The sequence below is a fragment of the Haemaphysalis longicornis genome, unplaced genomic scaffold (assembly GCF_048455015.1).
Source record: "Haemaphysalis longicornis isolate Haplotype H1 unplaced genomic scaffold, Haemaphysalis longicornis Haplotype H1 scaffold_4, whole genome shotgun sequence".
Classification (NCBI taxonomy): Eukaryota; Metazoa; Arthropoda; class Arachnida; order Ixodida; family Ixodidae; genus Haemaphysalis; species Haemaphysalis longicornis.
In genome coordinates this window covers 19513346-19539802 of record NW_027526361.1, presented here as the reverse complement: position 1 = coordinate 19539802, position 26457 = coordinate 19513346, and the positions used below count along the sequence as shown (strand labels likewise).

Sequence of the window (26457 nt, the reverse complement as noted above, 5' to 3'; positions counted from 1 at the left end):
CATTCCTCCCAGATGGCGCTACCATACCGTGGCTGAAATTTGCCCGCGTTTGCTTTGTTTTTGACCGTATTTGCACCTGGCTTGTTTTTATTACGGTAGAAAGTACTCGTGTTGTGAAACTTGGGGTATACTCGACAGACACGGTCACGTAAGACAATGTCGCTTACGCCAATCGGCCTGTGTCGTGTCAGACAACCCGAAAGCGCCATACTGCTGTGCAGCTATGACAAGCCAAGTGTGCGCAGTACCAACAACAGCACGCTCTGGTACCTCAATGTTTACGTGTACTTTCGTAGCTTCCATGCTCACCCCACTGTTCTTACTTCTATAAAATGAATATATGCATTACATTTAAGCGAAAATATCTTGTGCAGGAAGATTGGAAGCCGTGCATAACTTGCATTTGCTTTTGCCGGTCTCCGTCAATCGCAGACCTGGCTGGTATGACATCATAGGTTCTGTTGCAGGAAATGAGCTAGTGAGTCGCATGACCATTGCCGTTTTTCCTAATTATGAAGCTTATTTGAGCAAAGTGTGTGTTAAAAGTGGTGTCAGTATGATTCTAACGAGGCAATCTTTCGAATGAACCAAAGTTGTGTTTTGTCTTCATGGCCCCTTTAAGGCAGTAATAACTAAAGTTCTGTGTTTTCCAGTAAATAAAATTCTAAGACAGACTTGTCGGAAAAGGTTTTGTGGATTCAGAGGGCTTCCACAATGAAAATATGTGTCGATGTCCCTGCTCTCAGACTTTCTTTAAATTTATTTTATTCCAGCAATACCGTTACCAGGCAAACAAAGCAGGGAATAGTTGACTGACTGGAAACAGCCGGCATTAAATCCTGTGCTACGAGCGGCCACACAATGGAGAGTGGGAGGGGCAAGAGCAGCCCACATTACCAGAGCAGGCAAAAGCAGACAATGTAAGTCAGGGGGCCCCACGTACCGTGTCAAAGCTTTCCGGGCAGAGGACGTCAGTTGCGCGCACTTGTTTGCCATGTTGCCGGCAGGTTTTGGCACCCCGGCTGGCGTGACCCGTACCAGCGACCAATGACGCCACATGGCTGAGGGGAAACAGCAGCTGAAAATGGGGAACCAAAGAGCATCATAGAAAGCCAATTGCCCACCACTAACACCACACTGGGAATTAAAATTTCTGTTTGCGTACACACAGAGAGAAAGAGTGGCATGAACATTTTTTTTTCAGTGAGCTGTTTAACTTTGAGATGAATGCTAAAAACTTGCTCACATGGTACTGTTGTGTTTTTGGGCATGACGCAAGTGCTAAAGCCCTACAATAAGCAGGCGCTACAATCCACTTGTCCAATTTAGAATGTCCTCTGAATAGGTATTAACCTGAGAAGAAACTGTACTTCTGCATTTTACCTTCCATGATTGTGCAGGTAGTGGCCAGAGCAATAAAAGCAATAAAAAGGCCATGAAGAAAAATACGCATTTGTTTTGTTCGAAAGATTAACCGTTTTATAGTGACCCCAGCGGCTGTCTTGCAGCAAACGATGGTTTATTCACTGAGAAATTACGCAATTAAAGCCGAAATTTCAATTCTCCCTTTAAATCGTTTGATTCATGATGTCAGCGATGACGTATCCGGGCCAGGTATTTGAAACAAATGTTAAGTATGTGGGCTAGGGCTGCAGCTGACGACGAAAGATCTTTTGTTGGTTCGTTTACTCTCCATCCACTAGATGGTGCCACAGTACCACCCAGGCCCTCTGTCCCCCCTCACTTGGTTCTTGACCAGATTTGCACCTGGCACATTTTTGTTATAGTTGATAGTAATTATTTTGTGAAACATTGGGTATGCTCGACGAACATGCTCACGTAAGACAACGTCGCTTACACCAATTGGCCAGAGTCCTGTGAGACAACCCTAAAGCCCCAAACTGCTGTGCAGACATAACCGGCATAGTGCGCGCACTACACACTGGTGCTTCTGTGTTTACATGTTCATTCGTAACTTCCATTGTTTACCCCATCATTCTTGCTCCTATGAAAAGAACGTGAATTAAATTTAAGTGCAAATAGCTCATTCCGCAAGCTTATAAGCCCTGCCCAACTTGCATTTGCTTTTGCCGGCCTCAGCCAATCGCACACATACCCATAATACCTAATAGGCTCTATTGCAGGAAATGAGCTTGTGGGTCACATGGCCAGTCTTTTTTCTCAACTACATAGCTGATTTTAGTGAAGCTTGCCTTAAAAGTGGTGTCAGTGTTATTCTAACGAGGCAATCTTTCGAATGAACCAAACTTGTATTTTGTCTTCATGGCCCCTTTATCAGACACTTAATTTTCACATGTTTTGGCAAACTAGCTGCTTATCCTGTAATATTAACAAAATATACGATGACGGTAAGTGCCTCTTAACGCTGGTCTCAGAATTAGCCTTTCAAGGCCACCGCTACCATCTAACGAAAGCAACCAACAAACAGTGCACACGGCTCACACCAATGCGATTGGCTTTATTCCTCAACTGCTTGACAGTAGCTCATGCCTCTTGGTAGTACCAATGCATTTTAACGGTGCGCATTAGGTGCAGAAAACGTATTTTTGATGTCCGCACGCGTTATATCCCAGGAGTGTTGGCACATTGTCTTCTGAAACCGTGTTGCATTGTGGGGATGCACTGCACTTTGATATTCAAGGGTGAAAAAAATGTATATTTATATTTAATGTATTTATATTTAATATTTATATAAAAATGTATATTTATATGTATATTTACAAGCAATACGAGCTTGTGCCATCCAGATTTCACCAACTGATGTACTCAGCGGCACAGCCTCAACATACGACGCATGATTTAAAAGGATGCCAGAGTTCAACTCTGTATGAGCAAAAACATTTACAAGGATCGGAAACAAGTAAATAAACGTACAAACTGTCCGAAATGACAATGCAAACTTTTGGGAAAACATTCTCAATTTCACTAGGAGAAGATTCTCCAAGCTGGCGCGTTCAAAAGGACTGTGTACTTGAAATACATCTACAGGCGACGAAGCAGAGGACGCGCAAGTTCTAGCGCCGTCGTTGGACTGCTATGATAACACCGAAAGCCACATGCCTTCGAGGTTGGTAAGGCCCCGAGTTAATTTTGGTGAAAACCAGTTTGTTTTTCTCATTTTTCTTTTGTAATGGTCAATTCTGAGTTCAGACAAATGCAAACGTTAGCACGTAGTGCATGTAAATGCGATTTTTTTTTCGTCCACGTCGATCACATGCAGAGCTCGAAGGAAACAAGAAACGATTTCAGATACACCTAGTGCAACATACGTAGTGTGAGAAAAATTCACGTGTTGCGTTACGCAAGGCGACTCAAAAGTTGCCGCACACGTGCAGTAATTGTACTTTAGGTACGATTCAGATGTGTATGCGTACTAAGGAACCACACCTCTAAACACAAAAACAGGACACAGTTTCATAACTGGTGTTTGTCCAAAACAGCCAACACGCGTTTTGAAATACTATGGTCTCGATCCGTGGTCGTAGTTTCGAACAAGCAATCACAGAGAGCTTTTACATTGACAAGCACATACGTGGAAACGCTTCTTTGTTCTTTGATACCTGAAATTTCAAACACTGAACGTTTCAACTAATTGTGATGTACTTTCTCAGGTCCAGCAAGAGTGCCAAGGCAATGCACCACTGACCACTTACCTGACCTTGCAGGCTTACGGCGTGGTTCATGGACAACATAGCGGCTACTTTTTTGCGGGCACCACTCAAAAGCGTCTCCGTGCACGTTTAAACAGTCTTGCTTATTAATGAGCGCTATGTTAGGCAAAATTTGGCATAGTAATCCGGTTTCATCGGGAGGCGACGCGGCTACTGGGATTGAATGACTGCTGCGCCATCTCGGAAAGCCCATCCATAAAGCTCCACAAGGCCTGACAGTGAGATTTCTCTTTTCTAAGTTCGTTGACGTAATATTGCTTGTCGCGCGTATCGTGGTATGATTTCCTTTTTTTTCTAAGATTTTTTTTCAACTATATTATGAAAGTGTTTATTTGGAAACGCTAAAAATAAGAGAAACGGCTTAAAAGTCGTGGCAGGTTACGGAAATAACCATAGAATAACAGTGCAGCGAACAACTAGAGAGTTTTCTTCTTTATTTTGCAAACACAATACGTTTTTATACAGGTAAAGTACAGGCAATTTTTATACAGGCAACAGGCCAGTTTACATTTGCGGACATGGATGCCGCTTTTCTGGTCTTTCAGGATGTTTTCTCCCGGCAGGCCAATGGCAATGCACGCTCTTGACCTTGAGCGGCAAATGAGCGGCTGCGTCGCGTTCATTTTCTGACCTATGTAAATTTTAACAGCCAATTGCTGTTAAGCAAATCGTCTGTGCATGGTGTCCGCAGTTAAAAATACCAAGTACCTTGAGCGCACGTTCGTAAAGCCAAGCATACCCACTTCGGGAGATTGGCCAACATTGCCCACAAAAAAACTCGTGGCGCATTTGCCATATTGTGGCAACGCTTGATTGGAACAGGAAAGACAAGTTATATATCTTACGCCCTTCATTCATTCGTCCTCGTGTTGTCATGCGCATGCACTCTGGTCCGTAGAAGAGCCATGAATTAAATGCCGAAGCTGCTGTAGGCGATCATTGACTCCACATGGCCCGGCCATAGACAGTTTGCACGGCCAAGGAAGAGGCCGTGCTTCAAGAGGCTTGGCATGCAAGGCATCCGCTAGAGACGATATGCCGCACTTGCAGAGTGGCGTACAAAAACGTCAACTGAAACAACGAGCTCACTCTGGCCTTGCTGAACATAAGGTCATAGAAATGCCATGCCAACCACATCAACCACGGCACCACAACAATACTAAAAGTCAACTTTATGTCCATCAAAGATCACCTGCAAAAGCTTCGCCATCCAAGTCTTGTGCGCAAGTGCAAGCTTCCCCGAATTTTTTCTTTCTTGCTCTCAAGTTTCAGCACGCGTCTACCTCCTTTCTGCACGCACACACAAAAAATTTAGACCTAGCTAGGCTAACAGCTTTGCAGTGAGATAAGCCTGCTCAGTCTTCACCTTACACATCCTCGCAACTCCACATCATATTCAGAAATGCACTGTCGCTTGCAGTGATCACCTGCATCATGATCAGTCCGTCAAGTATGCATGCCTCTGCGTCTTTCCTACTGAATGCTACGGGGCAAAATTCAAGGGCATTTTCTGCTGGTTCACACTTACCTGTGAGCCTCCTTACCACGCCCTTTTTTGTGCCGAGCACGTGGCACAAGGCGCAAAGAAAAGGCGGATAATGATACCATGAGGGTGGGGAAGCAAGGAGGCAAGATGAGAAGGTTGCTGCGCTCGTCAGCTTATCCCTGTATTCCTCAGCGATGCCGACATCAAGCTGCAAAAACTCGAAATGGGCATTGCTAGGTGAAATCCACACCTGTTTGGTTGGGATAAAGCGATGCAATGGACACACACTTTCGCTTGAGACTAGCTGGCGTAGATTATCACATAGGAACCAATCGCAGGCCAGAACCTGGAAAGGTTCCGTTTCCCTCTTTGAAACGCTTACCAAGGCCAAGCGTGTACTGATCACCTCCCAGCTTCAGCACGCATTAAAGAAAAAAAAACATTGAGTACTCAATTTCTAGTACATAGTTCTAGCTCGCATACAACTTCAGAACCAACCAACCTGACATGCCAACAGAGTATAGTAAACCTGATGACAGCACAGATGATCATGTAGTTTCAATATGCTTGCTTTTGCTCTCTTTGCTTTGGCCATCTTCGCAGCTTGCCACACATTTTGCTGTCTGCCATTTGGTGACAAGAGTGGCAAGTCTGTGCAGTGCACGCATATTTGTGATTGCATGCTCAATGGGTGCCGATTTTCCACCTTTATTGAAGTATAAATGTTTGTCTTCAGAAAAATCACTAGCATAGCATTCCACACGTGAAATTGGTGTCATTTCTTTCTAAAAACCAACGCCAAAGAATTATATGGCATCTGCATTATAATTCAATTGCAAAGCCAGTGTCACCTATGGAGCTGGCTCTTTAGTCTTATTTCCACAGATAATGTATGCATTTCTGAGTTAAGTGTTCACTTGTGACAAGTATAAATTCGCTTTAAGGCATGCGAGGCTTAGTGGATTTACTTTAGCAGGTGTTCTTTAACGGGGAAATGATACAGACACACACACACACAGACACACACACTTGCATTGAAATGCTCTTCCGGAACATGTCCAATTTTGCCGAGAATGGCATACTTACCGTAAAGTTCCGAGAGAACGTCCTCCCCTGAAACGTTGCCCACCCCCCTTAAAAGTGAAATATTCAATTTACTAGAACACCCAAAAGATCACCCATCCCCTAAAATCGTGCTAGCTTCAACTCCTTCGAAAACCTGGGGAGCTCTTTCCACAACAACGACCCTTGGCCGCGAAAAGCACGGATGTCGATTTCGAACAAAAGAGGCACAATGTGCCCAGTTTCACTGGCAACAAAAGGAGGAAGAGGTAGTAGATGGGAAGAAAAAAAGTTTGTTTCACGCGCGTACAGAGTTCATGTATGCAAATGTGATAAGTATAAGTAGCCCACGCGCATCGTTTTAAACCCTTATAGTTACACGTACGCGCAAACCCCACGCATGGGGTGCTTGGATGCTTGCGCTCTCCGCCCATAGCCGCGCATTACTCCTAGCGCCATCTACTAACAGGCATGGACACTGCTGCAGCCATTCGTGATCTCGCGAGCCCGTTACTATGACAACGACAAACGCTACTTCGTCAGTTTTAACTGAAAGAAAACGCCCTTCTATCTGAAAAACAAAAGCTGTTTCTTGATTGAATCTTTAGGTGAGGGTTAAAATGGTCACATTGAAGGCGAAATCAACAGTTTAAAACTGCATATCGCACCTACGGATTGTTATTGGAAGCTGTTATTGCCGAGAAGCGGGAGGGCACGGCACCGCCATGTTGGTCAACTCTACATGTGGAAGCTACATAATAAAGACTGCAACATAAGAATTCGAATCTCACGTACAGCCGTAACACTCAAGGTGATCCTTTGCGTTCTGAGCATGTGCCCTCATCATCCGTGAAGCTCGTACGTGCGTGAAGGTAAAGCTGTCTACAGTCTTGGCATCGTTTAATTAAGCGGTGCAGCATGTAGACAAGCCATGACCGTTCTGAAGATGAGTTCAACCAACGCCTGGCCTCTGCGGACGTGATACTGGCGAGGGCTCTCACAGCTTGGGACAGCATGGTGGGCGAAGCGATACAGCTCCTGTTTGGCTCCAACAGCGACGCATCGTTCGATGCCTTTAGCGAAGATGAGTGAACAAAATAAAGGCGAATAATCTATTCATGTGTCAATGTGGTCCCTTATTTGTCTTTTAAGCACTTGACCTGAAAGTCCGCACATCTTGTATTTTTTAACTTGATATCTCTGAAATTTGGGTGGGCGTTTTTTCGGAACCTTACAGTAGCTTCTGGGCCTGGCAGAATGATGAGCTATTCACGAGTTGTGCTAATGAATGCTATCGCCACCAAGTTTTGTGTTTAAAGCACCGAAAAAAGATTATGCTTTAATGACAAAGGGAGTGTTGAATATGAACGCAGCTGGATTTTAGCAAGAACATTTAGATTCTTGATCATCCCTGCATTAGCAAGACAATGACAGCATCGGCACCAGCAGGGGGGTGCAGCAGAGGCGAAAAAGGGGCACTTGACCACCCCAAGTCACCCCAGCACAATTTCCCCTTGCACAATTGTACAGCACAACTGCACCAGTCTGCCACAGCGATGTTTCTTGCACTTTTCCACTTTGCGACAGGCAGCACAGTTGGCCAGACTGCAGAGACAAACAGCGGAGCAAAACACAGCCTTGCGTTTTCTCATTTGCTTCTTTTTTACTTGCCAAATAAACAGCACACGAGACTTGTTCAGCTACAACCATACTCGGCGGGCCAATAGCGTTGTTCACAAAACGTGTGAAACAAGTGGTTCCATACTTCTTCAGAAACGCTTGGGTTGTGCCAGTCTTCGTAGAAGAAAACAGCTGACATAGCAGCCTTTTTTTTTTTTAAGTGGGAGAAAACATGCGCCAAAAGAAACTAAACTATGACACCGTAAAAAGAGGCTCATCAGTAGCCTTTTTTTTTTCCCTGACCAATCTAGAAAAGCTAGGGTCGCATTTTTTTCTTTATTTCCTATAGGTCACTGCTGAATATCAGCCAAAACCATATGCTCTCCGACTTTGAAGAACACCACAAAGAATTTGAGGGGTGAAACAAAAAGAAAGGCAAGGGTGGGACGTAATGAAGAACACAGTCTGTACTTGACGCAGAAACATTAATGTACACAACTCTAACACACAGTTCCAACTTATGGGTGCCTATTCTGCTATATACAAATGCCTGTAACTTCACCCCACGTTTTCTGTACCGGGAGGGCGTTTATGCAAGATGCACAAGTCCAATCTTAATTTTTAACTCTGCAGACAACTCGTTATCCAAAATTTTTACAGAAATCGACATCACGCAAATTTAAAAAATCATGACACTTTTCAACACATTACACCAACATGTTTTTGCATCAACGAATAGTCGGAATACATTTAGGTGAAAAAAAAAAAAGCACATGTGCTTTCCAAATTTTATTTTTAGAACCTTGTAATAAATGCCAACTTCTTCTAAGGCATGCCTTACAAGTACAGCCTTAAATACGGCATGCCGTAATATGAAGCTGCGAAGAATATGTGGACAGCTAGCATCTCTTGCTAGACATGACTAGCACAGTAGTGAAAATTCGTGTGAGAGACTTTTCAATCTTAAAGTATGAAACAGCACAGATGCTAAATACAGCGCAAAATTTTGTCCGCACGCATTTACAAAGGATATGGAACACTGAAGGACAACTTCAAATGACTAACAACCAAGCCATAACAGACATTTTCAGCTTTCCTGCCACCCTAATTATTTCGCACCTAATATTGTTTGAAAAAGTGTTCAGCTAAAACCGGGAAAAAAGAGAAGAAACAGGAACCTGCTTAACCTGAATCAGTAAATGGCATTTTACCTCTTGGACCTCTTAGAAATTGCATGACCTTATATGTACAAGTGTCTGAAGAAGGCTTGAAATGTCAACACAAGGCATTACCTTTAATGCCATAAAGAACTTTTTACAAACTGCAAAACAGAGACAAAGCAAAAAGTCCCACTGTCTTGGAGGATGTCACGTTACTCTTGAACGCCCGTGCAACCTGTCCAGCCATTCAGTTCTCGAGGCATCAGAAATGGCTACAATCCCCTGGCCAACAGTTTGTGCATCTTCCAGCTTTGTACAGCACGTCAGATTCAGTCAAGTACAGCCAGTAATATCTACACACACGGAGCTGTGGCATCAGTCCCTCAGCTCGCATTCAAAGTTAGCCCAGAGGCAAGGAAAAAAAAAAAAAAAAAAAAAGCCTAATGAGCAGAGAAAAAGAAAGAAAGAAAGAAAAAACACAAGGCTATATTACAACAGCGTGATTGTGTGTGTGTATATATATTTTATATGTACAACGTACAGTACACACACTCTCACGCTATGGTGAGGAGGTACAGATACAATAAAACAAACACAAACAAATTGTTTCTGCCCCCGCCTTCTTCGGCACTCGGCTTTAACAATGCAGCCACGGTGAGAGCAGGGCTGCGCGTTTCACAAGTTGCACAGGGCTCATACCCTCTAGCAGGTACTCTTCCACATGCACACCTTGCATGACCAGCAATGCCTCCCACCAAAGCACTAGGCCCCATCACACTGCAGGTTTGAAAGAGAAGGATAGGGAAGAAGGGAGGGGAGGAGGGAAAAAAAGGCAAGCGCTTTGGTCTATCGTTTGGTCAGCTTCAGGACCAAGTTCTCTTTTTTCTCCGATGACACCACTGTCCACTCGGGGTCATCGGAAGCGTTGGGCGCAGCTCCACTGTGCACAGGTGTTGGGGGTGGGGCATCAGGTGCGGCGTACGAGCACGCCGGCGGGGACGCCGGAGACGCCATGCACAGGGACATCGAAGATGGCGGAGAGTCCAGCGGTCCGACGCACAGGGACGCTACCGATGGCGGCGAGGCTGGGGACCCCACACACAAGGATGTCACGGAGGGTGGCGAGGACGGGGATTCGACACACAAGGATGTCATCGAAGGCGGCGAGGCCGGGGACCCGACGCACAACAAGGACGTGGAAGGTGGCGAGGCCGGAGACACGTCGCCCAAGGATGTCATTAATGGCGGCGATGCCGGAGACATGACGCACAAGGACGTCACGGGAGGCGGCAACACCGGAGGCGTGGACGTCATCATAGTTGGTGATGCTGGCGACGCTCCGCGCAAGCACGACAGAGGTGGAGGCGCAGCACATGGCGGGGACAGCGGTGGCGGCGAGGCTGGAGGGCAGCCGAGCCCCCCTGCGAGCTCCTCTTCGCTGTCCTCCTCCAGTATCGAGGAGAGAGTGCCCGGGTCCGGCTCTGCGGCCAGCTCCGCCTGGGGCTCCGGTGGCTCGTGGGGCGCGGCCTCCTCCTCCTCCTCCTCCCCCTCCAGCGGAGGGGAGGGCAGGGGCGAGGGCAGCAGGTGCAGGGAGTCGGACAGCATGCGCTCCCACTCCTCGACGGGCAGGGGGAAGATGCGGTGCTCGTACGGGTCCGCCTCGTACTCCGTCCAGAAGGGCAGCCCCGCAGGAGGCGGCGACAGGGACGAGCCCTCGAGCGGGTCGTACGGCTGCCGGTGGCAGGGCGGCTGGTGGTGGTGGTGGTGCCCCACCTGGGCCCCCGACGACAGCGGCGGTGCCTTGGCCTGGCTGCTGGAGGCCGCCTTGGAGAGGAGGCCCGCAAAGCGCTGCTTCTCCTCCTCCTCGCACACCTGGTGCCGGCTCTCAAAGGCCTCGTCCGACATGTCTTCCACCTGCGACGACAGTCAGTGGGTGCACGTCACCCCTCCACCCACCAAATGCTCGCAAGACGCGTTTTTAGGCTTCCCCCTTCGTGGCTCTCGAGGCATTATGCTCTCAAAAAACCCCGGCATCTACTGAGGAGCAATGCTTATTCCTCATGCATGGGGAACCTTGTCTGACCCCTTCATGGAGCCCAAGTGACAGCCAAATGGGTGTCATGTTTTTCATTCGCATCCACATTTTCCCTCCAAGAGTATGTGCAAAACTGTTTCCCCCCACCCCTCTAGACACCCTTCTTGCCAATTTGGTGACATTGGCCACAACAACATGTTCCTGGATCCACAGGGTTGGCCTTTATTAGGTTCTGAGCCCATTTGCTGTTTGCAAGTTACAAAGTCAATATTAGTCGCACAATAGTTTAATGTCAGAACATTAACACTGAAACCGCACCAAACCGCACTGCGAAGCCGTGTGATGTCAATGCCACTGTTTTTGGATTGGCTGACCGGTGTGCCTGGTGCCTTTGCTCCTTCCAAGGTTGAGAAATAAACACGAGCTTCACACCTGCTAAATGGTTAAATACGAGACTACCTCGGCTGAACCAGCCCGAAGGAACTAGCCCAACTCGCCACCTTGTGCGCATGTACTGGAGCCTCTAGTTGTAGTTCTAAAAGCACACTGTTAAGTATGATGTTAGGGCTGGCCCTTGTTACCTAACTCCCGCCCGTATTCTGTCACTGTGGCGTGAAGTTTGAAGGTTTTTCAATATTTTTTGAATTTCGCCGGTTAAAAAAAAAAAAAAAGACGCCTTTTGTGGCTGGAATGAAGCTGAGTGAGTGACCAAAGGCTAGCTTTTTTTTTCGAAAAAGAACAAATTTGTATTTTGTTTTCGTGGCCTCTTACACAGACCACGGGTGGCTAAGATGGAGCACAGCAGAAAAGCAAGTGCCCGTGTCTCACCTCGTCTATAAGGTCCCCGATGTCCTGAAGCACTGCACTGAGCTCCTCTTCAGATAACACGCGCCACCTGCAACACAAGAACAGCTCCCTTCGTACCTGCCACAGGGAAGTTGGCAGTGCTTCAGCACTGACTCACGGGGAGACGCCAGAGCTGGAATGAAGCACTGGCGAATGGTGAAGTACGGCCTTCCCCAATTTGCTCCTACGAATCAACTGCGACCTGTGTGCCACGAATTCCCACATTCGACCGCAAAGTGATTGATGGCTGCACAGTGGCAAAGCAGAGGGAACCAGACTTGCCCTGACATCTCAAAACATGTTGGTACAGGTGAGGGGAGGGTTCAGCTTCGGACCTTTTGCATACAGCTTCTGTTTGCGCGCACACACCACTGTCCTGAGAGAAGGGAGTTCTGTGTATTTTTACTTGGCCGCAATTTGAAATCTGCTGCGCTATGTGCACAAATGTGACAATTGCTGGCATGTTGGCCAACTGCGTGTTGGCCAAAGCAATTTGGGTGGAGCTCCAGAGCTCTCATTATGCTGCTGCTTTGAGTACTCACGCTGGAACCCTTGTCACAATACTGTCTGTTGTAATGTCGTTATGCTCTTCTTGTTACAGCTAAAACAGTTTTTTAAGTTATTCCTTGGCTCATCATGGCCCAGACAGGGGCAGAGACTTTTGCGAGCAAGGGGCTTGCCAGTCACGCTACCACGAAGCAGGCGCTCTCATTGAGAGCCGGGTTGCAACAGTTTGAAAGCATTAACTTGGCAGGTCGAAAATCCGATGGCATTGTGTTCAAAAAGATGAAGCGCAAAATAGAGCACAAAGACCATTAAAAAAAAAACAGGCAGGTCAGAGAACACTCGGAAAAAATCCTCCAAACAAAGTAACGTAACCAAGTCAAAAAGATAACTGGGTGCATAGCATGCATCACCAATGCCACCGAAGCTCAAAGTTTGGCGGCCCAGCTGACTAGAAGTGGACCTATACTCGGGCACAAGTTCAGAACGGCAATTGCTAATGCGGTTTATCCCTCTGCCGAAGCTATAGAGCCGGGCCTCAACGCAAACGCGTTTTAAAAAGGGATTGGGCTTAATTGATTGACATCGTCTGCTTTTTTTTGTTTGCGTAGTTTGTTCCTTGTCGCTGCAGTAGTCCAGAAAATCATGGAAACCGACTAGTGTCACGTTGAAAATACTCGTAATGCGCTTTTCAAGCAGCGTGGAGGAACACTGCCAGCATCCGGTGACCCCTCGCCGGCAACGGGCAACTTCCATTGTTGTTCTTAAGTTGTACCCGAGTATAGTGAATGCGTTGCAGCCTTCTGACTTCAGTTGGACACTAATACTTTTACATTAACTACATTATAAGTAGTACTTAGGCGTTTTCAAAAACTATCCCAACTTTGTGCATTGGTTAGGCATCCTCATACTTCTTCCTCTCTCTTTTTTTTCCATAGCAAATTAGCAAAACCACTGTACCTTCAGTTAGCCATTAATGACAAACACTGAAGTGCAACGATAACAGCTCCAGTCCCGAAGGGCCCCACTACAGTCAATTCATTTTTAACACCAAAAAACTACACACAGCTGACCAATACACAAACCCACAAGCTTTACTGTTTTGAGGGTTTTGCACAACAGGCGCAGCAGGTAATGCCCAAATCAGAAAGGGAAAAAAATTGGTAGAACTGAGACAGGCGGTTGCGAAATACCTCAGGCATGCACTATACTCTGCGACACACAAAGAGAGACTGGGAGGGGGGGGAGCACTGACTTGGGCGTGAGGATCTCCTTGTAGGGCAGCCTCTCCACCCGCGTGGCGGAGGCAATGCTGTAGGGGATGACAATGTTGTTGATGTCAAAGGCGTTCTCGCCCCGCCGCCTCCGCAGGACGTCCTGGACAGTGCACGACCGGCTCGGCACTGCTCCAACACCACCTGGGAGGGAGAGGGAACATTGCTGCAACCACCACTCTGGCCGCTGGCACAGTCGGGGCCGGGGGAGAGTGGCCGGAGTAGAAGGAGAAGTTTTGGTTGGCCGGTCCGGGCTGATGCGTTTGGCATTGTTGAGGGCGGCCTGCTTAACGGCCTGCTTAACGGCCTGCTTAACTTTCCATCCTCACTTGGTTCAAAAAAAGGACCACACACTTGTACGTCGGATGCACTGCTGGCATGGTAATGCTTTCCAATCTGTTCGCAGACTCTGTATCAAGTTCTTTGCAAGTCGGTCCTTCCAGCAAATCCATTCTTTAAGTTGCGATTTGCCCGATTCTGTGAGATTTGCAGAATTTTCTAAACCCGTTTACGCCATTCTCTCGACATGCATTCAATGTCAACTTCTTTGCAGACTGGTCCTTCCAGTTAACCCAGTCTCTCCGTAAAACTACAAGTTGATGTGGCGAATCGTCCGATTCTTCGAGGTTTGCCAAATTTTTCGACAGATCACTTTGTGCCCCATTGGTAGAAACCTTCAGGGGTGAGACAGCCGAAGCAGATTTGGGAGCAGTTTTTGGAGCAGCGAAATCTCGATTTTGGAGCAGAAGAACCTTGATTTAGAGCAGTTAACAACATTTATTATGTCACCTCAAATTTCTGGCAAACTCTGGGGGGGGGGGGGGGGTTTGAACATACATAACGCTGAAACAGCCTTTCAATAAAGTTTTTACTACCAGAGTATCACAAGGTACGAACTGCACTACCTTTTACAAACCATTTTTAAATTCTTAGGCTCTGCGATGCATAGAGTTCCGTGGAAAATATCGAATTGAAAAACTAAGCAATCGTAAGGCATTTTTATAATCATGCGAATGCCGCAATTATTATTTTTGTAATCCTAGCCTCGGCTTTAGGCACAAGTGTAGAGCCACGGCAAAAGTTGCGCAAAGCGAAATTACAGTCGTTGCACCCCACCAGCTTTCTCATTTCAATCCCCAAGGTGCACCATCACAACGATAGTAATTTGAGTAACGTTGGTATGTTTAGCCACCTCCCTTTTGGCATTAAATTTCACTTCACATAGATGAACCATTATTACCAGCGGGCATAACAGAGAGTTTTAGTATAGCGTTTTAGCTGTGGCGTTAACGTTTGCATGCCGCTATCGCAAATTGATTCCGCGTCGTTACGCGACGGTTAGCGTGCCCGCTAACGCTATGGGCGCGCTAAAGTGGTGCTTTCCGCTATACTAAAACTCTCCGCTATCGGAGACTGCTTGAACATTTTGCGGCGACCGTCCCATTCCTGCCGCTCGCAAGCTCGCTGTCAAAGGCAGCAATAACTCAGTGCTTTATAACATTGCAATGAGTCCGAAGTTTCACTTCAAGCAGCACGCACCGCGCCTCACACTCAAGGCCAAAACGCGGCGAATTCATGGGCACCGCATTGTTTTTGATGAACTCTCTTTCGAGTAGCGCAACGTCCCGTTACAGATCAAACAACTGAATGTAAACCTCCTGAACTAGAGTGAACTAGCGTGAACCACGAGCAACTGCCTCGCCCGCCGGCCATGTTTATCTTCAACCCACCAAGATGGCGGCACCCAGTAATGTCGTTCCGGACATACGTTCGGGAGATACGGCGCTCCGAAAATTGCCGTTTTTTCATCAACTTGAACAAGTTTTGTCACCTCGGTAAACATAAATATTTTTATACAGGACTTTGCAATGGTTTTCGATGGGAAAGCTTTAAAAACTTACGGAATATAACATGTTCAACCCGACATTGTGGCTTTCGAAAAAACTATTTCAGGGACAATTTTATAGGGGGCTTTTTATTGAATGATCAATCAACTGAACTTTTACAAACAGCATCACCTTGAGGGTGCTGGGAAAGTATGCTGCCAGTAAGCATTTCCCCAACTGAAACTGACGGGAGCGTTAAAATCCTTGGCTCTCAGACTGTTTTGGAGCAGCCTGGCGCAGGAGAACCGGTCTGTATCAAAAGTGCGCAATATGCGCAGCTGTCTCACCCCTGCACCTTGCTAGCAACGACAAAACAGAAGGACACATAACTCAAAAACACTTCGAAGTTTCACGAGGACGTAAAACAGGATGCATGAAGCGGCTGCCACCATGGCTCGCTCCCCTGGGGCGGTGAGACAAAACCGCCTTACCAGGCACAAGCTGGGATCCGGTTGCTTCCCCCACAGAGGGGGCTGGAGAAGGCACCGGAGAACCTGCCTTGGAGCTGCTGCCTGAAGCCGTTGAGAAGGTGCGCTGTCGCTCGCGCTGCTTCATGGACACTGCAGCGAGAAGGGAGAGAAGACACTGGCAGGGATCCACACCCTATGCACAAGGGCGCAATGGTGCAAAGCGTTTCCCTAATTGGTGCCACGAACTGACTGAACAAGGTTGCTGCCGCTACAGCAGAGGCTGTAAAGCTAAGCTGAACCTACTTTTTCTTTTGTACCCACTTTAAAGGCACCCGTGGTCTAGCAAGTGACACAACTTCTCTGTTCTCTGTTTTGCTTCAGGGACAACAGCTTCACTGTTCAAAGCTGAAACAATATCTTCGGTGTGCAGATAAACATATGTGGAGCGTGACAGGGCATGCGGGCAGTTGAAAATGATCTGACCAGAAAAACGACCGATGCCTCACCTAAATGCCTTCTTTATTTGAAAATCTTTAAAAGACATTTTTCTTTCTTTATTGTCAAACATTGTCTATGGGGGGGCCACATAAGGGCCAGTTTCTGCAGTTGATACCAACATGCAAGTTGTCTTAGAGCCCTTTCAATGCAAGCAAGTTATAATAGGTCGAATTTATGATTAGATAAGTCAATTCTATTCCTAACTCGTGTGAATTCGCTTGCTTTCCTATTCTTTCATAGCCGCCAAACTTAATTAAAACTGCAGCATTAGTGCAATCCTCCGTCATGCATCTTGGGTTCCCCTGGTGCTGTAGTACACTGGCAGGCACAAATGAGTGGCAGAAAGAAATACTCACTCAGGCTGTACGAGCCGTCTGTCCGCCTGAAGGAGCCGTCGTAACACGACTCGTTTGTAGTCACTTCACCATCAAGGTGTCGACGATAAGGCCGCTTCTTATCACTGTGGTGCTTCCTCATCTCTGCAAGGAAGTAACTCGAATTCAGAATGCCCAATTAGGCATTGAATAACATCACCACACCAAATTTATGGCCAGAAGCTGCGGCTGCTAATGGATTGGCTCTCCTCATCAAGCTGTCTCTTTTTGCCACCAAAGGTTGGTTACTCGAGGGGTTGATGTGTTGATGCAATAATACCTGCCACAAAGATACAGCGAAAAAAAAAAAGGCAATGAATGTAGCTTGCTGGAACAACACTGGCATGGATTTCTCAGCTGTAGCTTCGCTGGGTCGTAAAGCCACGCGCACTCTCCGGGAAGTAACCATGTAGTAGTTCATACGAGACAGAACAGCAAATTGCATTACACTGCAATGTATCATAGCGGAAGGAGTTTACAGTGGGCGATTTCAACCAATGAATATGCTTAACTGCGCTCCTCAAAGCTCTTGCTTTGGCATGTTAATTACACTAGGAGAGAACTTCCTGTGGCAATGGAGAGAAAGCTAACTGTATTACTGTGCCAAAACAGTTCCCGATAAACAGGTTTCAATTCCAGTTTTGGCGTGACTGATACGCATTGGCTACAGCTCATTTCTACCCGTAAGCTCCGTGGTTGAGTGCACTGAACCACGATCACCGAGCATGCAGGCGTGTTGGCATCTCCTTCCCTATGCTTCATTTGCCGCTAAAACACAAGCCTACACTTTGGCTGGAGAACTTGGACTGATTTGATAAATTATACCGTGAACAATGCAAAGTCAGATCCCATTTGGATCGCATTGAATGGCATCGGCGCTCTGTGGAGGCAGCGGCATTCAGTGGCGCCAGGTGGCAGCAAGGGTAAAAGTATCGTACCGCTGCACTTTTGTCTTTTTACTAACTTTAGGTGGTCTTCCAGTTGCCAAATGAAGCCTTTTACACTTTGGGGACTTCAGGGTAGCACTCAGAGCCTCCGCCTTTAGCTGTGCGACAGTACACTCGCTTACGCCGGCAAGCTGGCTAACCGTAGAAACGACGGAGAGTCCAGGTTGCGTCAGTCTCACTTGCGCATACACACTGCAGACCACTTGTTTGTTTTGACAGCTTTTGGTTTTTAAGCTCCTTGAAAATCCTGTGCGACGAAAGTGGCCAGCTGCCGGAGGGAAAGGAAGCTGCCGTTGAACAGGACGCCATGTTGTTTTTTTTTCCCCCCCCTCAAGAGAACCTACGCGATTGCCAGTGGTGAACACCGCAACCAAAAAAAATCCGAAAGTTTCAGAAATAATGCCTTCTGTTTCGCACATCCTGGCTAATAATTTGGCGGCATTATCAATCCAAGGCTAAAAAATATGAACTATACATTTTTGAATTGCTTAGGCTACTATACCAGTAAATTATTTTTGTTGAACTACTTGCACATGCGCAGTGAAATGGCATGGTTTCACTCTGTTGCCTTGACTGCATTGCCACAAAGTTGTCCCCCAGTTAGTCACGTCGCAATACTACTTCAATTAAAAGCAATTTGTCCTAGCACTTCTCCCACACCAACGCCACCTGTATAAACATTGCCTAATGCGCGAGCAAAAAATGGCCAAACAGCCACTCTCCTGTTGCTCTCTCCTACCCTTTCCCGCTCCGTAGCCTTCCTACATGCTTTCATGTCCGCCTGCCAGCGCCGCTTCTTGGAAACTATGCAAAATAGTTTACAGTTTGTCTAGCGTTCCCCAGGCAGCGCTCTGACACCTTCGAGGCAAACTGACAGACACATGCTGTAGAAGCGGGTGCAGTGTTCGCGACTCGCGAGCAGTGACGTAAGGCGGAGCGTTTGCTGGCGCGCGCCGCATAGCGGTGGAGTAAATGAACTAAGCGTCTCTACCCTTCCCATTGGAAAGCGCGCGACACGTCAGGCAATGTTTATACAGGCAGCGTTGCCCACACACACACACACACATTGTGATGATCTCCCACACTTTTTATGGCAAGCAGGTATCTTCTTGTCTCCTCCACATGATGCATCAATACCACTCCCGCTAGCACTTTAAACAACTGCACCCCCACCACCCCCCCAGCGTCGAGACTTAAAAGCAGAGTCAAAGCCTGGTGGGGAAGTCAGCAGAATTCTTTTCTGTAAGGTCGTTGGTTGAGCTACTTGTGCTGCAAATCTAGGAGTGAGGTTAAAACTTGAGGCTTAACACGTTGGAGTTGCCTCTGGGCTGTGAAACAGCAAGGACAAGGGGCTACAGTCTGTATTCCTTTCACAAGTTACTGAGGAAACCACGGTCTCCTGAACATGAGCATAAATTCCTTCTGAACGGAACTCTTGTGATCGGTGGAACGAGCTGCCTCGGTGGAGGCTTAGCACTGCCGATGCCAGAATCCAAAGGCTGAAGCAGAAGTTAAACAAAAACAAACGTACGCCCCCAAGAGCACCCTCTCTCAAATCAGAACACCTGAACCGCTGAACTCAAACTTTACATTAGGGAGTTTGGTAATCACTTTATTTAACAGCAGAGCTCATGTTGCTGGATGTAATGTGTGGCACTAACGTGTTAAAAATGCCACGAAAATGCAGAGCGTTCCTGAGCGCATGCCTCGCGGCGACTGCCAATCGCCCCTGGCTTGCGCAGTGGTGTTAGCCCAGACACACACAAAATAAGTGAACAACCTTGAGGAGCGCCTTGCATTGCCTAGCGACCAACAACACCACAGCTGGTGCAACACCTGCTCCCCGGAACCTCGACATGACTCCAGGAACGTCGTGCATGTGAGCGGTACCGCTGTGTTCCAGCAGTCGTCAAGCGCTACCCCACATGCAATGCTTGGCACAAGGAACACGACGGTATCAATGCATATGACGATTACTACTACGTAGCACAGTGCAAAGCGACAACGGAACATGTGCCGTAAAGTTCCAAGCGAACGCCCGCTTCCGAAGCATCACCCACTCACCTTCAGGGGCTAAAATGCAATTTACTAAAATACGCCAAAGATCGCCCACCCCTAAAATTGATGGCTTTAGTGCCAATGAGTGAACAAAATAAACACGAATCACCTATTCATGTGTTGATGCAGTCACTTATCTGTCCTTTCCACACTTGAGCCAAAAGTTCGCTCATCTGGTACATTTCCTGATATTTCGGCAGTTTTGGTTGGTGGTGCGGCCACTTTTTGCAGTTTTTTGACCCTGACCCGAAAGATCGCCCACCCCGTATTTTTCGCTTGATATCCCTGAAGTCTTTGTGGGCATCCTTTCGGAACTTTGCAGTAAATAAACAATGCAAAACTTGTACAAATGTGTGGTGATGTATCCTTCAGTGCTCATGTAGAAAGAAATCCTGCAGCTTCGCTATGGTTCAAGCCTTGTGCGACTTAGTGCAAGCTTCGCCAGTTTTTTAAACTCTATATAGGAAGAAATGCTTACATTTAAGCCATACCCACTTTGTAAACGTCAAATGGTTTTAAACTATACCTTAGCTAAACTGAGGCAGAGTGCATAGATTTGGGAAAGGAGGGTGCTTATGCTCACACAGAAAAAATGCAGCAAATCCTCCTTCACCGGGAACCAAACTGGCAAGGCAAGGCAGCACAAAACTGCCTCATTTCCTATGCCACGGTGGCAAGGGCTACGAGCGGGATCAAGTTGTGGGAAGTTCTGCCAACTTAAGATCACCTAGACTTGACACTGCATATTAAAGCTACAGTTATACGTGTCATCATCCCTCTGGCTAAGAAAGGAACACGGAACACAAGATCGATGATCCCCTTCCTCGTCAAATCAAATCAGAGACAACAAGTATGCCACAAAAGAAAACTCACTCGCAGATGACAACAGGGTCTGTGCGGCATTGTGGGCCAATTTTCTGTTCTTTTTATGCTGCACCTGGTCCACGGTGAGCCCCGTGACTTGCGCCAGCCGAGACTTCCTGCATAGAAAGGGAGCAGAGAAGAGGATCCCAGGATTACCAACACAATGCAGCCAGCACACCCAAATATAGTTAGCAAGAGAGAAAAGAAACATGCATTGACCCCAGCATAGTTAGAGGAGTAGCGACACCAAATTTGTGTATTTCGTTTTTTTTTTTTTTTTTTTTTGGGGGGGGGGGGGTCCAATGTGTCTGAACTGCCCCATAAAACGTAACGCACGAGTTAAGAGTGGCCAAAGCGCTGCCGATTATGAATTACAGTGCAATTCATGGCATCAGTCTCGGTTTCGGCTACTGAGAGCCATACACTGCTTCCGTACAGCGTATCGCAATTTCTGGTCAGTTTCTAACGGGACACCGGGCTAAGGATGGTACTACAACAGGATGAGCAGTAGCAGGACTGGACTCGTCAATGTTGTGCACTGAAGTTGTAATCTTGAATGTGATCTCGAACAAGTTGTAAATGCGATTCCTGCCTTCCTTCACTGACGCCGTTATGCAGGATGCCATGCACAAAAAAAAAAGGGGGGGGTAAGGGGGGGGGGGTAAGTTGATCAAGTCAAACACCAGATTATTAGAAGTGTCTGGTGCTAATTATACAGTGACCAATAACTACTCTGAATTCCAGCGACACAGCATTGCAGAGGAAATTCTTCCATTTTACATTGCGTGCCTGCTACACCTATAAAGCAGTACAAAGACCAACGCGCTCGGCAGCTGTGCAGCGTCGGCTGACATAGTGCGCGCCACATGCACTGGTACTGGTGCTTCTAGTCAACGTGTTTGTAGATTCCATTACTTAGCCCCAACATTCTCACTGCTATAAAAAGAGTGTGCACTAAACTTAACCGCAAATAGCTTGTAGCTTGTTCTGCAAGCTTATAATTCCCCTTTAACCTGTTTAATTTGCATTGGATTTTTTCGGCCCCAGCCAATCGCAACAAGCATCCCATAATACGTCATAAGTTAAGCGCAGAAATGTAGCTAGGGTGTCGCCGAGGTATTCTGTTTTCCTCATTATACAGCTTATTTGAGTGGAGTTACCGATAAAACTGGTGTCAGTGTTACTCAAACGAGGCAATCTTTTGAATGAGCCAAACTTGCATTTTGTCTTCATGGCCCCTTTAACTTGTTACTGAGCTTAGTGCAATACTGTCCAGCACCCGCCGCGGTGACTCAGTGGCCAAGGCGGTGTGCTGCTGAGCACGAGGACGTGGGTTCGGTTCCCGGCCTTGGCGGCCGCTTTTCTGGTGGAGGCGAAAAGCAAAAACGCCCGTGCGTGCGCGATTTTGGCACACGATAAAGATCCCCAGGTGGTCAAGATCAATCCGGGGCCCTCCACTACGGGCGCGTCATCGCCTGCGTTGCGTCGGCACATTAAATCCTACAATCAATCAATCAATCAATCAATACTGCCCAGCACTATCTTAATAAGGTTTTCTCCTTTTTCAACTAAACAGAAATGTGACATAGTGCCCCAAAGAAGGCGTCTCCATTACCAGCAAATTTCAGAGTAAAAATTGTCACTAAAAAAAAAGTATGTTACCAAGGGGGCAGGACAGGCTGACAAACCACTACCCTGAATGATTTTTAAATATGTGCAGACTTACTTCCTTAATGTTGCAGATGCTCGCAAAGCCAGCTTCTGAAGTTCTCCTGTCCGAAGCAGCATTTCGAAATGCAAGTTCAGTGGTATGTCTGGAAAAGACGAAAAGTAATAATGTACATTAGCAATACACTCACCAGGCAACTTAAAAAAAAAAAAAAAAAACAGTAGGCACCCATCCTCGCACACTACAATTGCCTAAGCTACACGTCAAGAGGAATAGGGGAAAGGGGGTAGGGCATATGGCCCATGATGCATGGCAGACAATCTGGCAACTCGGACCTTTACCGGTGTCCTGCAATCTCAAACAGTCCAGTTGCAAGGAGGTATAGCTCGCATTTCCGAAATCACAGATCACGTACCAGATACCCCCCTTACATACAGAAAAAGAATTGCACCAAAACTTGCAGGCAACTCCAAGCTTTCCTTAATCCCAGCGGAGTTCCCAAGTTCCCAAGAAGCGCCATTCCCCTCTAAGTACATGGAAACCAAGCTGTCACAACGAAGATGATTGAGAACTGCCATCTCATCCTTAAACCAGGATAATCTGTGTGGGCGTTTGCTAAAGGCCAACTGCACTCAAATTTCGCCTCTGCCAACCACCACCAAACAACTGGGACATGACCAGTAGCTCCGTGAAAAGCTTATAATTAATGAATTATAAGCGTTTAAAATAGCTCAGTTACAGGCGACGCTGCACCTGCAGGTGGATCGCGCAAACAGCCATCAAGCAGAAGTGACACTGCGACCAACTCTGCGCTTTTTTCAACGGCCAGCCAGGAGAACCGGTTGAGCTCGACTGGGCGCGCCTCTCCTAGGACTGTGGCGAGAGCGAAGCGTTGCGCGCAGGTTTGCTCCGGCAAGCGGACCGCAGGCAGCTGCTCGCTCTCCGGCTGCAGCGCCACTTCAGCCTGGCCACAATGGCCGTACTCTTCTCAATCTAGGTTTTTAAATCGTGGATACACATATTTCAGCTGTCATATTTTGTTTCTGGCAGTATTTTTAGGCAGACTATAGGTGGTATTCGTTTAAAAGTTTAGCTGTCAATTCCTTCGCTTGGCAACACTGGAAACGGCCACAGACATGGTCGATGCACTACGGACATGGCGCGGCGGCTTGGGTCACTGTGCCCGCGCGCCGAAGAGAAAAAACGCCGCCGTGCATCGTCTGCTCCGTTTCAACCTGATTCTCAACGGTGGTGTCAACAGAGATGTTATTAATCGCGCTCACATTGGACTCGAGGCAATACTTTGCATTCGGTGAGGTAGAATCTGTAACGTGCAACACAGTCATGCGCTTAGCACGAACAAGTACCGCCATCCTGCAGAGCCCGACGTAACGAGTGACGACGCATTCACACAGTTGCCTGCATGCGCGCCTTGCCAGTGAATACAAGCAATACGGAAATAATGTACTCAAGATGTTGAAATTTTGAGTGCAGTTGGCCTTTAAGAAACACTTGATATTTGATACAAATATTGGCATCCTAGGGGTGGTGGTAGAAAGGCAACAGACTAGGTTCACGTAATAATAATAATAATAATAATAATAATAATAATAATAATAATAATAATAATAATAATAATAATAGCCCTCAAGGCGTGATGTAGGGCCTGTGAATGTTATGCAACCTTTAAGTTAAGCCTTGTGATGTGCCAAGCGGTACTGCACTCATTGTTTGCCTGGTTGCAAGCACAAGTTTATGACGCTACACACTGGGCCCTGAGGTCAGGACTAACACTGGACCACCGCATGGTTGTGTTGCCCCCTCCATTTGTGCAAGTGAGTTATAAACTGGAAAATCCTGGTGATTTCACACAACAGGCTTCGTGATTTTCAATCGAAACTGACACAGGTAGGCTAGTAGTGCTTTCACACTACAACCATCTGAATGAAGTGGCCAATGAATGCATCTAAAACACCTTATTACGAAACAAAGACGTAAATTAAAATTAGGCGTCGGTTCTGCTGCCCCCCCCCCCCCCTCATGAATTGATTTTCCTTGCCTTTAAACTTTCTATTCACTTACCACGAAATAATGCGAGAGCAAAAGAAGACAAAAAATGATAAATTGTCAATACCCATGAAGCAAATAACCATGCTACTGATTTCTTCGGTGATGCTTGCGCGTTTGCGTAAGAGAGCGCAAATAGGGTGCATATGCCGCCCGTTTCGCAATCTGTACATCTTTCTGCGTCTTGAACACCCCCCCCCCCCTCCCACCCACCCACACACACACACACGCACACAAACTTAGCATCGTAAATGTCAAAGGAAAAAAAAGAAAAAGAACGCACAACCGTTCTTCCCCGGGGGGTGTCGCCCGCTCGATGGAACGGCTAAGCGCTTTTGCCGCGTTCACTTTCCCGCGACCTCCAACGGCGCCGATGACGCCAGACCACGCGGAGAGCCCCTCGTCCTTCTCCCGCCCTTTTCCTGCCCGCCGCGGTTTGGGCGGCGGCGCCGCAACACACCTCGCAGTGGACCTACCAGATGGCGCAAGACGTTGCCCGCCCAACGAAAGTGAAATCGCTTCGCACGTCAAAACCGCGAAATAAATAGCCCCACAGAAGCGCAGACACTGCACTTTGGCGGCGGCGGCCGCACCATTGTCACTTTAGGGAATAAACAATGACTTCGGCGTATGTTTGGAACACAAATTTTGTGACGCGCGATTGAATATTTCGAATAAAGAATGGGTAGGGCCTCGGTAAAAACGACTAATGGTATTTCGGAAGCGAGGAATGCATCGAGACATTTCCGCTTAATCAGATGCAGGGCATCCGGTTGGTCGGTTCGGGGTAGCGGAATTCGCGCCAAGAGAACGAGACCACCAACGCGGCCGAAGTAGCAAAGCACGACGATGACGTGAAGCTTTTCTCTATTTACAAGACTAGACCTTCCATGGTATTCAGTTGGAAATGGCGTCCTTCGCTGAGGAGCACGCGCCGTTATGGGCTCATTCCAAATTAATCAAATACTATAAGACAAAAAGGCGCGGTGAATATGCTGACTTCACGCCCAGTGACAAGAGACGTGATCGAACAAGAATGGGAAGTAAGCAAAAACAGTGAGTTAAACCCATGGCCAACTATGGTTAAACCTGTACAGCAGCGAGTCCTCGGGGTCCGCCGCTTCGTGCACCGATCAATAGATCTTGGTCCACCCAGGCTTGGATTCGACAAACTTCTGCTTAACTAAAGGCTTTCTAGGCGACTTGAAGATCTATCTCGCGACGCCTTAACTTCCTTCACTTGCGCAAGGCTTGATGCGCAACAGCGAAAGGAGGCGAGGCGGGAATGCGGGCGGTTCGATGTTAGGCCTAACGGCACGCTTTGGGGTCTAGCGTCGTCAACCGGTACCCGCAGCTTGACGTATAATGGCTTTAACGTTGCTGGGCATGCCGTTCTTCTCAACGTTAAGCTTGCCTAACGTGAAGCTTAACGGAGTACTGACACGATCGGTGTTAATGTTATTCCACAGTTCGCTTCCTTTCCTCAACAGAATACCCTTGAAAATATGAGCGGCCTACGACGCGTGGAATAAACTCCAATTTGATCTCATTTATCGCGCAGTCATCTTCTATGCGGGGAATTTCCCCTTTCTCGGGGAATTTCCGGCTGAAATTTTGGCCAAAGGGTTTTTAATAGATGTAGGGAATTTTAGTAGCAGTGGAGTAAAACAAAAGGTCAGTAAGCCGGACCTCGCATCATTTATAATTATTTGTTTTCTTTTAAAATGTTCCCTGAACACTTTGTCGAATTTATGCTCAAATATCCGCAGTCGTGTTCCCGCAAGCCACAAGCATCCCAAGACCGCTTCTAACCAGTTAATAAAACTGGAGGGAGCATAACACTCGAAATGTGGGGCGTGCTTCGAGAGTTGAACAGCTTTTATATTCCTACTGGCGTGTGAATCCGCCCGCAACCGGCACGGTGTCAGATGCCCTCTTGACTCCATGAGGAAAGCAGAATAAAACTGCTCGCGAACTCTCTGCAGGCTGGATAGGGTTGAACAGC

General features: G+C 47.2%; 2 protein-coding genes across 6 annotated transcripts in view; both read right to left on the bottom strand.

The window, feature by feature from the left end:
• Yme1l (ATP-dependent zinc metalloprotease YME1L) overlaps positions 1–3897 on the bottom strand; it is a 36665-nt gene extending 32768 nt beyond the window's left edge. For 3 of the 5 annotated variants that reach the window (XR_013323997.1, XM_077706102.1, XM_077706103.1), the window contains exons 1-2: positions 3675–3896; positions 944–1078 (exon numbers count right to left, since the gene is read on the bottom strand). Coding sequence is in view for 4 of the 5 variants with exons in the window: in XM_077706102.1 (XP_077562228.1) it covers positions 944–1078; positions 3675–3713 (174 nt within the window). In the remaining variant the exon portion in view is untranslated. Of the gene's footprint in view, positions 1–943; positions 1079–3674 lie in introns of all 5 variants that reach the window. The other 2 variants (XM_077706100.1, XM_077706101.1) reach the window with 1 other exon arrangement.
• Positions 3898–7878: 3981 nt separating this feature from the next.
• Nsl1 (non-specific lethal 1) overlaps positions 7879–26457 on the bottom strand; it is a 102024-nt gene continuing 83445 nt past the window's right edge. Inside the window, exons 3-9 of the mRNA XM_077706098.1 lie at positions 22443–22530; positions 20726–20832; positions 16830–16952; positions 15997–16125; positions 13661–13823; positions 11884–11950; positions 7879–10934 (exon numbers count right to left, since the gene is read on the bottom strand). Of these exons, the coding sequence (XP_077562224.1) occupies positions 9867–10934; positions 11884–11950; positions 13661–13823; positions 15997–16125; positions 16830–16952; positions 20726–20832; positions 22443–22530 (1745 nt within the window). The 3' untranslated portion in view covers positions 7879–9866. The remainder of the gene's footprint in view (positions 10935–11883; positions 11951–13660; positions 13824–15996; positions 16126–16829; positions 16953–20725; positions 20833–22442; positions 22531–26457) is intronic.